Source organism: Dysidea avara, chromosome 8 (assembly GCF_963678975.1).
Source record: "Dysidea avara chromosome 8, odDysAvar1.4, whole genome shotgun sequence".
NCBI classification, from domain to species: domain Eukaryota; kingdom Metazoa; phylum Porifera; class Demospongiae; order Dictyoceratida; family Dysideidae; genus Dysidea; species Dysidea avara.
The window spans coordinates 5,651,007-5,665,334 of NC_089279.1; the positions used below are offsets into that span (position 1 = coordinate 5,651,007).

The 14,328-nt window shown below is 38.1% G+C and overlaps 5 protein-coding genes across 5 annotated transcripts in view; 3 read left to right on the forward strand and 2 right to left on the reverse strand.

Annotated features, from left to right (window-relative positions):
- Positions 1-375, forward strand: part of LOC136264704 (large ribosomal subunit protein eL14-like) — a 596-nt gene extending 221 nt beyond the window's left edge. Inside the window, exons 3-4 of the mRNA XM_066059481.1 lie at positions 28-276; positions 325-375. Coding sequence (XP_065915553.1) covers positions 28-276; positions 325-375 — 300 coding nt within the window. The remainder of the gene's footprint in view (positions 1-27; positions 277-324) is intronic.
- On the forward strand, positions 135-2,184 carry LOC136263615 (uncharacterized). Its single transcript, XM_066058242.1, has 5 exons — positions 135-276; positions 325-539; positions 611-881; positions 941-1,136; positions 1,193-2,184. The coding sequence occupies exons 2-5, from the start codon at positions 450-452 to the stop codon at positions 2,112-2,114; spliced, it is 1,479 nt and encodes a 492-aa protein (XP_065914314.1). The 5' UTR covers positions 135-276; positions 325-449; the 3' UTR covers positions 2,115-2,184.
- LOC136263616 (TBC1 domain family member 20-like) lies at positions 2,094-4,025 on the reverse strand. Its single transcript, XM_066058243.1, has 8 exons — positions 3,982-4,025; positions 3,778-3,933; positions 3,647-3,724; positions 3,408-3,594; positions 3,249-3,350; positions 3,055-3,196; positions 2,364-2,548; positions 2,094-2,317 (listed from the first exon to the last, which is right to left on the reverse strand). Exons 1-8 carry the CDS (start codon positions 3,986-3,988, stop codon positions 2,173-2,175), a joined length of 1,002 nt encoding a protein of 333 aa, XP_065914315.1. The 5' UTR covers positions 3,989-4,025; the 3' UTR covers positions 2,094-2,172.
- On the forward strand, positions 4,005-6,113 carry LOC136263617 (palmitoyltransferase ZDHHC11-like). The gene is made up of 6 exons (XM_066058244.1): positions 4,005-4,210; positions 4,260-4,393; positions 5,176-5,277; positions 5,334-5,599; positions 5,653-5,741; positions 5,796-6,113. The coding sequence occupies exons 1-6, from the start codon at positions 4,043-4,045 to the stop codon at positions 5,997-5,999; spliced, it is 963 nt and encodes a 320-aa protein (XP_065914316.1). The 5' UTR covers positions 4,005-4,042; the 3' UTR covers positions 6,000-6,113.
- On the reverse strand, positions 6,022-12,711 carry LOC136263619 (uncharacterized). The gene is made up of 7 exons (XM_066058248.1): positions 12,584-12,711; positions 12,437-12,526; positions 12,325-12,387; positions 8,226-8,292; positions 7,425-7,495; positions 6,712-6,830; positions 6,022-6,290 (listed from the first exon to the last, which is right to left on the reverse strand). Exons 1-7 carry the CDS (start codon positions 12,668-12,670, stop codon positions 6,038-6,040), a joined length of 750 nt encoding a protein of 249 aa, XP_065914320.1. The 5' UTR covers positions 12,671-12,711; the 3' UTR covers positions 6,022-6,037.
- Positions 12,712-14,328: the final 1,617 nt, after the last annotated feature.

Consider the following 14,328-nt stretch of genomic DNA (forward strand, 5'->3'; position numbering starts at 1 on the left):
TTATTACACATTGTACGCGTACGTCAGGCCTTGGTGGATTGTCCTAATACCGGTGTACCGCGACAAGCATTGAATTTCAAATGGATGGCATTGACGGATCTAAAAGTGAAGCTACCACGTGGTGCTCGCAGTAAGTACGTGAGGAAAGCATTTGAGGATGAGCAGGTCGCAGACAACTGGTCGAAGACTGCTTGGGCAAAAAGAATAGCCAGATTTGAGAGAAGAGAAACACTGAGTGATTTTGACCGCTTCAAAATAAAACAGTTAAAGCAGAAGGTAATGTTTTTCAGTGTTTAACCTAATAATCTTACCTTTAATATTTAGAAATCTCATGTCATTAGGAGGGAATTCAACAAACTGAAGAAGGCTACTTGACTGTTGTGTTGACATGTGCTTTAAATAGAATTTATATAAATTTCAATATAGCGGTATTGTATTTCAACAAAGAAATGCGTAACGAAGAAGTGTGCGAATACGTCGAGTTATTCTACAAGGTAGAGAAGATACCTCCAGGTGCTACTGCAAAGAACTATTTCAAGGTGCATTCTTCAGCGCAGTTAAATGCAGCAATTGTGTAACGTAGTTTCATTTTCACGTCTTTTGTTAACAGAAAAAGAAGCGACGATGGTGTGTGCTATCAATAGATTTAACGCCAGTAAATTGTCGCTTGGAGCACTACGACAAAGAGTCTTCGTGGTTGAAGAACAAGAATAACGGAGGGCAAGGGGAAAACCTATCCGAACTGTCTGATGTCCATTTGCTAGACGACAGGGACAAGAGTCACGTGCTTCAACTAGAGTTTACACATTGTAGCCTTTTCATGAACTTCGATTCAAAGACCAAACTGGATACCTGGCGCCAGAAACTAAATTTGTTACTAGGTAGGCATGTAGGCACTTGTATGGTGTATGCAAGCTTAAGAATACTTGTCTATCCTCAGATCGATATACTGTGCAACTGATAAAATGTCCTGAGCAGCCATCACGAATTGGTATTTATGTATTACAACTTTCATGGAACCAGATTGATGTATACTACGTGAACACACCAAAGTTAGCATGGTCGTGGCAGATCCCTCATCTGCGTCGTTTCAATTTCCATGCCAGTATTCCAGATGTTGAAGTGGAGGCTGGGACGTGAGTGTGTTAAATTGTTTAATAGCTATTTGTTATCTGCTGTTTGTGTATTGCAGTCGATCTTCTACTGGTGAGGGTCACTTTTATTTTACTGGCGTTCATATGCGAAGACTGTTTGATGCATTAAAGGTCAGGGTAACTACTCCATCAATTCCCAGTAAAGATACTGCAACTCCACCTGCTGTTCCACCGCCACGTATCGCTCAGACCACCCGAATTAGAAGTAAATCTGAGTGGGCAACTCCTAATAAAACTTCACTCTCAGAAGTGTTTACTTTTTCACATCGGAACAGTGAATTCTGTTTACCTTCAGATAATGTCTTTCAACATTCACCACCAGACCATCAACTGTCACATGTACCTGATGTCACTGATGATGATTCCAAGAACACTGATGATGTTACTGGATATGTTAAGATGCATCCTGTTGGTTCACCACCTTTGACAAGTGATATGCATACAACTACAGCTGACACAACTGTTACTTCTCATCATTTGCCTGTGTCTCACATGCATAGACCAACTGATGTTGCTGCCAATTTGCATCACACACCTGTGTCTCACATATATGAGTCAACTGATGCTGCTGGTGATCCACTCCTCTCACCTACGTCTAACACATATGACATGCCACATGCAGGCATGGAAAACTATGATGTTCCACGCAATACACTAATAGCTAGAACTGTTCCTGCTAACTCCTATGGCTCAAGCAGTGGCCATACAGACAGTGACGATGATGATCGAGACTTCATGGATCAGTGGCGGATAGAACAAGCTTTACAACAATGTCCAGTACAGTTACCGTCAGCTGCAGCAGAGCGGTGTCCCCTTCAACCTCCTTCACCACAACACAATTCAGAAATTCCTTTACAAACCAATCCTTCCTATACACCTTTTGAAATCACACAACAAGCCAATGATAACTATGACTACATCCACCCAAGTGTATTCAAATCACAGGCGACAAATACATAATTGCATTTTTAAACTTAATTGTGTTGTACATTTTTCTTAAATGTATAAAATTATTTTCTCATTTTGTTGATGTCATGTAATGATACATAACTGCTAATGCAGCAGCTGCAATTGCACCTAGCCCCACCCACATCCAATAGTCTACAGGTAGCATGGTCCCTTCTACCTGCCTCAATAGTCTAGGGTAGTTCATCAGTGTTATGCTAAAAAAATTAATTAAAAAAAATTTTTTTTGTCAACTTAACTAACCTTGATGACATGCTGATGCTCCCAAGTTTGGCCACCTTTTCTGGTGGGAATTTCTGAAATGTGTCCCATGCCTGTGTTAGTAGTTTCTCATAATTCAAATCCTCTGGTATGTTAGATAGGAAGGAGTGTACACAACTCATCTCACACTCGAGACTCAACACCTCATCTCGCCGACTCACAACAAGCTACAATAATGTATAGACATTATTAAGGATGTCATAGCAAATGTCTTTTGTCAAAAAGTCATGGAGTTATTATAATTAAACCTAGTAAATACTTTTTAATGAATTCAAAAATCAAGACAACCATAACAATCTTCAGATACTATATTTTGCAAGTAGAATTTTCTGTTCCCTATACTGCATGTGACACTCCTGAATAATAGTAACAAACTAGAAAGGAGTACATCAAATGCTATGGACCTAATGCATGCCTGATTTTATAAGACACATCACAACTATTATAGTTTGCCTAACACATGTGGAGGCTGCACAGGTGTCTGAATTGCACACTTAAGGAGAACTTGTAAATGTAGCCTATGAGGTGCAGCAGGATTTCATCAATTGATTGTGGTGAGTCAAGGCAGCAGTAAAATGCCACGTTTTGTGAACAAATAAACACGAAATCTTGTTAAAACAAAAATGTTATACTTGTACTTGGTCCCATGCCTAACCATATTACCAATAGTTACCATAGCAGAAAGGTAGAGAGGCATTAGAGGATGAGATGCCAGGAAGGCATCGGCCAATCTCATCACAATATCGTTGTCCTGGATCACATGACCAAACCATGTAATCACCCAGCTGAGGCTGAAGAAGTAATAACACTGGGACCTACACACAAATGGACAGACGATATAACACACATAATACACAATAGACACACCTGGTAATAAATTCTTCAAGGTCAGGATCAAGCAAAGTTAATAAAGGCTTCAAAAATGAAATGTACAACCTGGTACGAGTCATGTTAGCATCCAAGAAATCTCTGAAATAAAGAAGCAATTGCAAGTTAGCTACTATGTCAAGGCTAGGACCTTGTCACCTCAAGTGATGCTCAACTAACATATCCATCACAGCATACGCCACCTTATCTCCAACAGCTAGTACAAATGTGAGTACAATATCATGAAGACCTTGATAGTAGTGGATGTCTGGGTGATGGATTAGCAGCTGAAGAATTATGTTGAGTATCTGTTGTTGATATCGTCTCCGTCGAATTAGCGGTATTTCTAATAAGATGTGTACAAATATATGTTGCTAATATGATGATATTTATCTTACCAGCTGGCAGTCTGCGAACACAACGGTCTACGTCCAACATAACTTGACCTTTATCTCTGTGTGAACGTAATGATGGATCTGTGATGTGTACACCATTACAGTATAGTTAATACAGTACATAACTACACTACCATTATTCCCGAGTAGTTTCAATGATGAATCTGTTGCTATTAATACTGGCCAAACCTTTTGGCGTACTTCATTATTGCCATAACCGCCGGGAGAGAATGCTAATCGCTTCAGAGCTGCAATATCATTTTCGTGGAGGGCTCTATCTAATGGTGGATCTAACACAAAACGGTAGTACGATGTGCAAAAGTAATGTCAGTGTTTACCTGACATATCGTGATGTGGCGCATCAATTAGAGTACACACTATATCGATTGTGGTTTTTAAATGAGCGAAAGTGTTGCTTATGCCAGAAATGTTAGAAGAAATGGTTGGAGTTTACCGCTAGGCTGTCACCAGGTTGCTGGGTGGATTTCACTATTGTGTCTAGTTGTAATATATTACGGAATACCAGTGCTCTACCTTCCTTATGCTTGGCGCCTGTTAGGAATAATTGTAAGGAAATTTGAAGTGTTTAAATTCAATAATGCTGTTTGTTATCTAGGCAGCAGCAATACTGTTGTTGGTGCACGTGAGTGCACACGTGATTACAGCCAGCATTGACCCCAGGTATGATCATGCGAGGAATGAAGATAAGCCTGGGGAGAATTTATTTTGTGAAGCTTGCCAAACTGATGTGTGAGTTAACTTGCTAATGTGCACATCAACAATATCTGTGTTCATGTCTAATAGCAATTCCCATTGGGGATGAGTGTATTGTTATTAGACTCAGAATCATACATACACATATACCATTAACGCACGCACGCACACACACACCTGTAACCGTTTGATAGTAACAAAGAAAATGTTGACTAATTTTTCAGCTATGACAAAATTACAAAATCATACTTCTAAAAGTGCACTGAGGTTTGGTGACTTTCTAAAAACTGCAAATGTGTACAGTGGGAATGACCTTTAAGGGGCTTACTAGCATGGGTGTAATGGAGCAGAAATATTTGGCAAAACAGTAAGACTGATTCTCTAATAGACGCAATCAAATATACCCTAATATAACAGTCAGCTATTCTCCAGACAGCAACACATGTTGAAAATCTCGTTCAATGAAAGTGACAGACAACACAATGACATCTTTACAACAGTATTTTTGAAACCTGGTTGCCTAGCATAAAGATTTCACAAATTCAAGAACAGGCTCTTTTGTAATGAATAAATTTTTCCTGCACCACCAAAAACTGAATTTTCAGAAAATGCTGTTCTACTGAACTAAAGTGGTAGAGACATTTACTTTTACATGGATTTGAGTACACTACATTCTACACTGATATTGTTTGTATATGTAATGACATAATCAGGAATCCATAAGCATCACTTTTATTTTGTGTTCCTGACACAATAGAAAGGCATTTTGTATTTCTTGTACAACTCTTACTGTCTAGTTAGTGACATACTGTGTGTAGTCTTGTAGATACAAAGCACTGCAGAATATGTAACAAATGTATTGATGGATTTGATCATCACTGTGTGTGGCTGAATAACTGTATTGCAGCCCGCAATTATCGGTTAGTACACCTTACCTATTCTGTCTGTTAAGTGCGTGTGTGTTCTTTTTGAACAGACCATTCTTGGTAACACTGTCAACCGGATTTATCATTGTAACACTTTTTACTATTTTCATGTTTGTTTTGTTTGTGATGTTCTTTGCTGCTCGAGATCAACTTTGTTACTTGGACTGTTCATCGTCTAACTCTACTGAACGCCTGAGGTTATTTGGAGCAAGAGTATCCGATCCAGTTTTCCCCATCATAACAGGTATAATAATTCTACCATCTGTGATAGTTGATGCACTACTGGGACACCTGCTGGGCTTTCATATCTACTTCAGTAAGTTAAACACATTACAGAATAGTAACCATGGTAACCATGATATCTTGTAGTTACTAAGGGTATTACCACTTACGACCATTTTGTGAGGATAAAAAGCCAGAACCAGAAATATCCATTCTTATTTTGTATCTGTCCTAAGGTACACAAAGAATACAAGGGTGTTCTGTTGTTATTGGTTTTGTTTGTGATGCAGAAAAGTAATAAAATAGCTCCAGCAGAAAATGATCTACAAAATGGAGATGGGTGGCTGGCAACATTGGATAATCACCTTATGGGATCACAAGATGTAATATCACCATCACATGATCCTGATACCAGATCACATGATCTAGAATCTGCATCACATGATCTAGAATCTGCATCACATGATTCAGCTGATGAATCACATGACACTTGATTACATAACCCCATACCCAATCCATTGTTACATGATAATTATTTAACTGTTGATAACTCATTTAATGCCCACTGTTTATGTGCTATTTCTGCTAACAGTTGTTGATATTCTTGAGCCAGATTGGTGAACTGTGATCCGCCTACACTGTCATACATTGCCAACATCTGGGAAGCTGTACTGATTTCGTTCTGCAGTTGCTTCTTGACTGCAGCCAAACTGGCTTGAATTTCCTTCAATGCCATCACTTGTAACTGCTGGTAGGTCATCAACAGTACTTCAGTAGCCAGTAAACTACAAAAAAACATAACTGAATACAATCTGTTTGTGTTTACCTGATTACCTAGTTTGTTTCAAGTATTTGCTAAAGCAATTAAATTAAGTAGAACCGCCAGAATTTATTATTTAAAAGTAGTACAGTGGATCCTTAGTTATCCAAACCCCAATATGTCTCAGGCAATGGTAAAAGTGTTCAGCTAAGTGAATAGTTTAAGCCTAAAATTTATATATTGCTGTTGAAATACTCTAATAGAACAAACACCTGTACAAAATACTCTAATAGAATGGTCATTTTTAATTTTGGATAACTGAGGCCTACTATATATGAGTAGGAACAAAATAAATGAGTTCTGAAGCTTCAAATATTTTTTCCATTAAAGTACAAAACCATTAGAGAACACAAGTTAAGTCAGCACAGGTGAATGTAGACACCTACTTCATTTTCAAGACAATGGCGTCATTATGACTGCTGGCATATTTTCGTTCGACAAAGTCTTCCTTTAACTGGTGTTCATCAATTAGAACTTGTATGGAGTTGATGGTATCCATTAGCAACTACATGTAACAACAAATCATAGATAATATAGTATAAAAGGGATTCACAACAGTGACGTCACAACGGACAATCCTTTGACTTGTCTTGGTTACGGGTTTAGTAGTCAACAGCATCAGCCTCAGTTCATGAAATATATCCTTTATACAAATCTTCAATCACTGTGGACTTAGTTAATGTGGAAGACACAGGTAAATCCATGAAGCATGCATTGTTATGCCAAAAGGCACCTGTCAGGCTGAAGTAATGTTGACAGTTCTTGTACCTTGTCAGGGTCCTTAGTAATAGCATCTCAAAAATAATTGGTGCCACGTCTGGCAACCATAGCAATGAAATTCGAGAGTCAATCGAGACAAACTGGCTCTGTACCGCATGATTTAATAATATCACCCGATGTAATAGTGAAGTGGAAACTGTCAAGGTAAATTCACAAAGAACCAAAGTAGAATTATGGCCACTCAAAGTCCGGATCCACAACAAGGATTGTCTGCACATAAAACTGTTAGTTTCTATGGGAATGACATCATTATTGTGAATCTTTATGCTATGAAATCATGTACATGTAGTGAGTGTAGTCTCAGCTATAGTGGACATACCTGATTGTACTGGGATTGCAATGAAGTTGTATTAGATGACTGGTCAGATATAGCAGGGAGACCTTTTGTCACTAAAAGGACATGAAAATTGAATCACACAAAATAGCATTTTGGCGAAGTGGACATTAGAGATGTGAACAAAATCATTGGTTTTTAAATTTTGGAAAAAAGTGGTTGTGTGTGAGACATCTATTCTAGACATTTTGGGATCATCTTTATTAGCGAGGTGTCCTGAATATCAAGGTGTCCTTATTAGGCCATACCTTATGTTTCATGGACTTTTTACCCTTTAGTAGTGACCTGGCAGGTTGTATAACTATTTAGGTATAATATTCAGCTGTAGCTACTCTGACTGTTTTATTAGAGTATATACAGTGGGACCTGTCTAAGACTGTCACCTTTGGGCTAACTAGATTTTAAATAGCCCACACGGGGAATTTGCAAGTGGTTTTTTTAGAGAAGTGGCCTTTCTATACAGGTGGCTATAAAGACAGGTTCCACTGTATGATTGTTCTATTAGATCAATCATAGTATACTGTTAGTGTATCTCAATCTTTATAGGTGCAGGAACTAACACCATTCTGAAAAACTGTGAGGAGGGTTTTTCCCTTCCCTTCACATCTAGCTAAACCAACGAGCTACTTGCACAAAATTTAGTAGTCTACAGTCATATTAGTACTCTTAACAAGCTAAGGGTGCTCTTTTCTGAAGGGCCCACTATAGTTTCACTGTTTGAATAAATGTTTTGCAGTATTTTGTCAAACACTCCAATACACACAAACGTATAACTATAGAACTCACCTGTATTGACCTTGTGGCACAATTGAAGAAGACTGTCACAGATGTTGTGGACAATTTCAATTTTGCTCTGAAAATAAGACATTTATGTAATTCATACCCAATACAGAAATAAGGTATAGATAATCTATGGATAAGGCCACTCCAAACAAATTTAGTTTTGTGTGCTTGGATTTATTTTACAACAAAATAGGTCGGTAGGCATAGTATTTATAAAAATTGTTATTTTAAAATGAAGTAGGGATCTATGCAATAAAAGTAGTGAAATAAGAGATGAATGATGGTGTTACAGCATAGCTCAGTGGGAAGTCTCTACTTTGGCATTGAACAAAATAGTCCTAGCTAATTTGCCAAAGTAGGGGCTTATCCACCGAGCTATGCTGTAATATCATCATTCATCTCTTGTTTCACTACTTTTATTGCATAGATCCCTACTTCATTTTAAAATAACAATTTTTTAAAATATTAGTTTGTTTAGTTTTTTGTTGTGGCACAGCCTGCTACAATGTAACTTGTATTATATAGTCCACTTGTATTTTCCACATCTGTAGGTATGGGGAACCATCACTTATAACCATCTTGCCCATTTACTCAGTGAGAAGTGGGTTTTCCCATATTCTGTGGTTATGGGCTGGCTTCGCTGTAGTTTGGGGTTCTCCTTGCTGTGCTCTTCAATAATGTGTACCAGGGGATCACGTTCTAGATCCAAGCATCCCCATGTGCCTCCAGCTGTCGGCCTTGCTGTTGCTGAGGGGCACCTGTCTCCTTTAGAACAATAATGTAATATACTGATTTATTGTGCTTGCTTCTTTTTCTTATAAAATAGTCTATGTCTACCAGAGCAATGTAACTTGTAACTATTCTATCATACATGACTGTTGTATTAGAGTATATCTCAGGTCAGCCAAGGGGTGTGCAGCTAGCTAGACCAATAAGGGGTAAGGTGATCTTGTTTACTGTTAAGTAAATAGTTAGATTGTTAAGAGGTGTGGTCTCCATACTCTATTGCTAATAGTCCACCTAGATCTTTATTTGATGGGCGTGGTCGCGAACAGGATACCGGGCTTACAGATATCTAGCTAGTGTACCTCTTAAGACGTGAAGTGCTTCTAAAATTCAGCTCTGAAATAATTCTGTGGCGTCTAAATATGCTGCTGACAAAAGTGTTGATACAGAAAATTAACACCTTGATATGGTTTCGTTGGATGAAGAAGACAAGCAGCCTGATTGAAGATAAAAGAAAAGACAAGGCCACAGAGGGCCTACACTTGTCGGAACCCCAAAAGGCACATCCCACTGGTGAGTTTGTTATTGTGACATAAAATGGTGGCCATGCACTGCTTTGTTTGGCCTCTAGCCTTGCGACTGCGGTCAGGAAGTGAGACTAAAATTTGAGTATTGGTAATTTCTAAAAATTCTATATCCGGCCACCTGTAAGTGTTTTGTTATATACTTAATGCTACATTATGTATTACTAGTACTATTCCGTAAAGGTGATCTTCGTCATATAAAATGTCTCTAGGATGATTTTTAAAGGCAGGATTTTGGGCAGCGCACGAAATTTTTGGGACAATCCCTACTTAAATGGTACTACTGTATTTGATTAGATTCAGACATGTTTATGATTTCTAGTCACAAGCCACAAAAGTAGATCAGCAGGTAAATTTCTTTGTTTTTTCTTCTTCATTTTGCACACTGCAAAATTCACCATAAAACACGAATGCACTGTACTGTATGCAGACGTGTCAAATAGCTACCTTCTAGTTACAAGCTAGCAAATAAACATAGCCAGCTATGTACTAGCAAGAGTTCATGATATATAGAGGGGAATATCCTACTCTCATGTATTCCTGTATATCACCGCAGGATTTTAGCGAAATTAAACACTTGCAACTTGAGTGTTGTAGCAAATCAATACGTGCTTTTGTTCATTGTTTATAGAGCGATGAAGGCACTGGTGTAGGGAAGGATCACTGAAAATTTGAGCTACATCCCTGTCTAAACCACAAACAGATGTGGTGATTTGTGCACCTCCCTTAACCCTAACCAATTGATCCCCACCTAGGTCATAACCACTTTTGGGACCTTCTTGATGTACCTTTTTGCTTTATCTGTTCCATGCAAATTTTTATCCACAAATTCTTATGCTCACAGTTTTTCAGCACTGGCACATAGACTGCCTTACATCATAGGGACTCTTATAGCATTTTTTGTGGTAGGGTAGGCAAATTGCCAACTTATTTGTCTATCTGTGTGTTTTATTAGAGTAGGTAAAAGCTTCTTTCACACCTACAACTGCAGTATCCAGAGTAACTACATCTATAGTATGTTCACGTTGAGCTGAACCCTCAAAAACATTTAATAACTCATGGATACAATTACACATGATCCTGAAATTTGGTTCATTTGTAGTACTGCTTGACCCGCTAAAAACATTTCAAAATCTTTTTGTTCAAATGTTTGACATAATATTTATGGCCAATCAAAATTTTTGCAATACATTTCCTATGGGAAAGCCATATAAATACAGTGTCCATTACAGCCCTTTCCCAAACTTGTAATGGAGCCAAACTGTACGTGTCTGTTGTTGACACCTTTGCTGTTACCAATAATCATCTGGTTGGCTGAAATGTTAACTCTGTTGAGAAAAAATCCACTTTTTCTCAACGTGAACATACTATATGTTTTAGCATATAGGTATGCACTGGCATGCAAAACTATGTGAGGCTTTGTTCATATTTATCTCATAACTGCTGTAGAAAACAAGCAACTTGCATGATTGGGCAGGTACCTACTGTGCATCTGAAAAAATGATATTACTGGTGCCATGCAGATGCTGTAGTTTACACTGAGGAACTGTGTGTGCAATTACTTGGCCTGGCACAGCTGTTTTGCCAATCCTGCTTACATCTAGATCTGCTTAAAGGATCATACATTACTTTTAAAATTAGTGATGTTTAAACACCCGGGTTTTTGTATGGCAAGAGGTACGGTACTGCACAAGTGCAACGTCCCACTCACTCGCACACGTAATTTTGCTCGAGATTTTAAAAATCACTAATTAAGGAGTGTGGCAACTGTTTTGCTTGCAATTCTCGTGAGTGAAACAGCTGCCACACTGTCTTGTGAGTGAAACAGTTGCCACGCCCCTTAATTAGCGACTTTAAAAATCTTGAGCAAAATTGCGTGTACGAGCGAGTGCAACGTTGTGCTTAGGCAGTACCATATGTGTCACTACAACACTGGATCTTTACTTGCCATGCAGTAGCTCTATAATTGCAAATTGTATGTGTTGGCAACAGTTCATTTCTCTTTGTTGACAGTAAGGTAACTGTCATGTAGAAACTGAAACTGTGCCATGTGTACACCACCTGTCATGTAGGTATATACAATTGCCTTAGCTTGCATGTAACCCTACGTGTTTTTACGTTCTTAAAAGATGACATAAGGATCACGCTTGGTTCCTGTCACCTGCATGTAAAGCAAATACTTATGCTTTTGTTTGTTCTTTACATCACATTGAAGGTACTGGTAGGGAAGACTCACTGAATAATTGAACTACAACCACAGATGAACAACTTTGATGTTTTGCATCATTAATTTCAGCAGGATGGCATAAGGAAACCTCATGCTACGCTACATGAGCAACGCGATGTATATAATACAAGTTACATTGTAGCAGGCTGTGCCACAACAAAAAAATAAACAAACTAATATTTTTAATACTTGGTCTCTGTTCCCAGCATTAAAATGTTTAATGTGGAGATGGTCCCGCACGTAGGGCAGGTACCAATGCTAGTATATATGAACTCTTGCTACTAAGCTCAATGAGCTAGATGGCATGGTGTAGATTTTCTTAGCCAGAGGTGGGTGACACTCAGTCTATGCCTACTTTTGAAATGAATTTTACCCACTGACTGTTCTATTACAGTATCTCGATCACTTTGCAATAAATATAAATTAATTTTCAGGTGTCATGTGATCTAATTTCTTTTCTTAATTAAAATCTGTGCAAAATTGGGTCAGTCGGGTCCAAGAAAAAACTTTTCAAATAGGTATAGTCTTATTGTGGTCATTAATTCATATGCAAAACTACACATACCTGATGTGCCAGTGGAGTTTGATAGCCATGAGACATTAGTGGCCCTACCAGTGGCAGCTCCATCTGTTTGGTAGCATAATGTGGTATTGTACAAGACTGCAGTGTAATATACCTCACTGGATAAGACTGTCTCTTGTATAATCGTGTTGAATAGGTGTTGTTTAAGGTAAGCACATTGTGCCTGTCTGCACTCTCCACTTGCCTAAGGAACAAGCTAAAAATCGGGCTGTTGGTTGTCGGAGCTTAGACCTCGACTTACTTGTGAGAGAATGGCTTTGTTCTTCACTCTACACGCATCCTTTGCTAAGGTAACCAATTTCATGTCTTCGTTGCAATTTGCCGCCATTGATGAGTAAGTTGCGCGCAATATAAATTCCTAGATAATTCTTTTCTAAGGCGTTAATTGTAAATGCTAGTTAAACTTTATTTAGTGGTTTGACAAAGTGAAAGTATGCTTTGGCAGGATGTAATTGCTAAAAGCTTTCAACAAACTGTTGATCAGCATTAACTATCAGAATTTTCTGCAACTAGCAGTCTAGCACCATGGCTATCAGCTGAGTTGTTAACTGACAAACTGGCTGGGCCCCATCCAGTAGGTGGTTTCTTCTTGGAGACTCATGTGACCAGCCAATGAGCACAATTAAGAGGAGAAACTGTAGTTAGCTACCAGAGAAAGATATCGTAATGACAGATCATAGCTACTGGTCATGATCAGAGACTGAAAATATCAAGCCTCGGATGGTCAAAATGCCCTCACTTCTATTTACCGGATGCCAAATGTAGACTCCAATCTTATCCCTTACAGTAAATTATCAGATCATGTACATTACTATCATGGAGGTGTTCCATTTGAGTTCATCTTGTTTGACCCAACCAGCTAGTGGAGAGTTGAGTAGAGTGGTAGATGTGAGTTACCAGTAAAATGTGGTCACATGTTACTTCCTGAATCAGCTGATGAAGAATCAAAGAAGGACATGTACACTTTGATAGGAGAAGCTGTAGCACCTGGTTTTGATTTGATCTGGTTTTCATTTGATGACTTTACAGTACTGCATACAGGTGAACGATAATTTAAATCATTGGTATTGGGGGTACAGTACTGAAGGTGTGCTAGCTCTGGGCTAGCGGCCATTTGACTTTTTAATGATTTTACATAGGTACAGTAACTGCTAAAATGATTCACAAGACGGTTCCACACTAATGGAATTTGTTGAAGCCATTCAGTTTCCATGATACAAATGAGCATCAAAACACTTGCATGGTTTTGAAGGTTGTGAGTGGACCAATTACTATAGTTGTTAGGCCATACCTATTTGTAAAGTTGTTTCTTGGATTTATTTTACAACAAAATGGGTTGGTATTTTTTAAAAGTAAAAGCTGTCATTTTTAAAACTATAATTCATCATCTTTTAAAAAGTCAAACACATACATGTAAAGGGCTTTTCATAATAAGATGTAGTAGTAAACAAAGTGATTTTGTTCCTTTAAAGCACCTAGTTGTACAGAAAATTCTTAAAGAATAATTCGTTCGTTGATTTGAAGAATATTCGGATTCTTAAAATTTGATATTTGTTTCACCCCTAGAAAAAAATTGACTCAAAAACTTAGCCTTCTGAGATGCAATTGAATTTGTTGACTGAACTTTATTGAATAAGCATATTGCATTGTGAGTCACTTTATGATCATCAGTCTCCAGCAGTGTAATTATAATCCACACAAAAACAGCCAAGCTGTGAAAAAAATGGTGCGGCCTTAAAATGCCTGGGTGAAAAAGTTGTGAAATCAAAGGTGGCGGCCAAGAAATGGCTGCAATGATGTTAATGCTAATAAAGTTTAACAATGCACACAGCCATTATTAAAATTTTAAGCATTAACATCATTGCAGCCATTTCTTGGCCGCCACCTTTGATTTCACAACTTTTTAACCCAGGCTTTTTAAGGCCGAAAATCCCCTTTGTATAGAAGATTGCATGTCTTTCAGACAGTAAATTAGAATTGATTGTT

Excerpts from the sequence above, each read along its gene's own strand:
- LOC136263617 (XM_066058244.1), top strand. The coding sequence starts at position 4,043 with ATGAGCGAAAGTGTTGCTTATGCCAGAAATGTTAGAAGAAATGGTTGG. Across the intron at positions 5,278-5,333 it reads ATTGCAGCCCGCAATTATCG|ACCATTCTTGGTAACACTGT; the intron begins GTTAGTACACCT and ends CTTTTTGAACAG. Across the intron at positions 5,742-5,795 it reads TATTTTGTATCTGTCCTAAG|AAAAGTAATAAAATAGCTCC; the intron begins GTACACAAAGAA and ends TTTGTGATGCAG.
- LOC136263619 (XM_066058248.1), bottom strand. The coding sequence starts at position 12,670 with ATGGCGGCAAATTGCAACGAAGACATGAAATTGGTTACCTTAGCAAAG. Across the intron at positions 12,388-12,436 it reads AGACAGTCTTATCCAGTGAG|ATGGAGCTGCCACTGGTAGG; the intron begins GTATATTACACT and ends GCTACCAAACAG. Across the intron at positions 7,496-8,225 it reads GTGCCACAAGGTCAATACAG|TGACAAAAGGTCTCCCTGCT; the intron begins GTGAGTTCTATA and ends ATGTCCTTTTAG.
- LOC136263616 (XM_066058243.1), bottom strand. Across the intron at positions 3,351-3,407 it reads TTAGTTGAGCATCACTTGAG|AGATTTCTTGGATGCTAACA; the intron begins GTGACAAGGTCC and ends TCTTTATTTCAG. Across the intron at positions 2,549-3,054 it reads CTCTCTACCTTTCTGCTATG|CTTGTTGTGAGTCGGCGAGA; the intron begins GTAACTATTGGT and ends ACATTATTGTAG.
- LOC136263615 (XM_066058242.1), top strand. The coding sequence starts at position 450 with ATGCGTAACGAAGAAGTGTGCGAATACGTCGAGTTATTCTACAAGGTA. Across the intron at positions 540-610 it reads CTGCAAAGAACTATTTCAAG|AAAAAGAAGCGACGATGGTG; the intron begins GTGCATTCTTCA and ends TTTTGTTAACAG. Across the intron at positions 882-940 it reads GAAACTAAATTTGTTACTAG|ATCGATATACTGTGCAACTG; the intron begins GTAGGCATGTAG and ends GTCTATCCTCAG.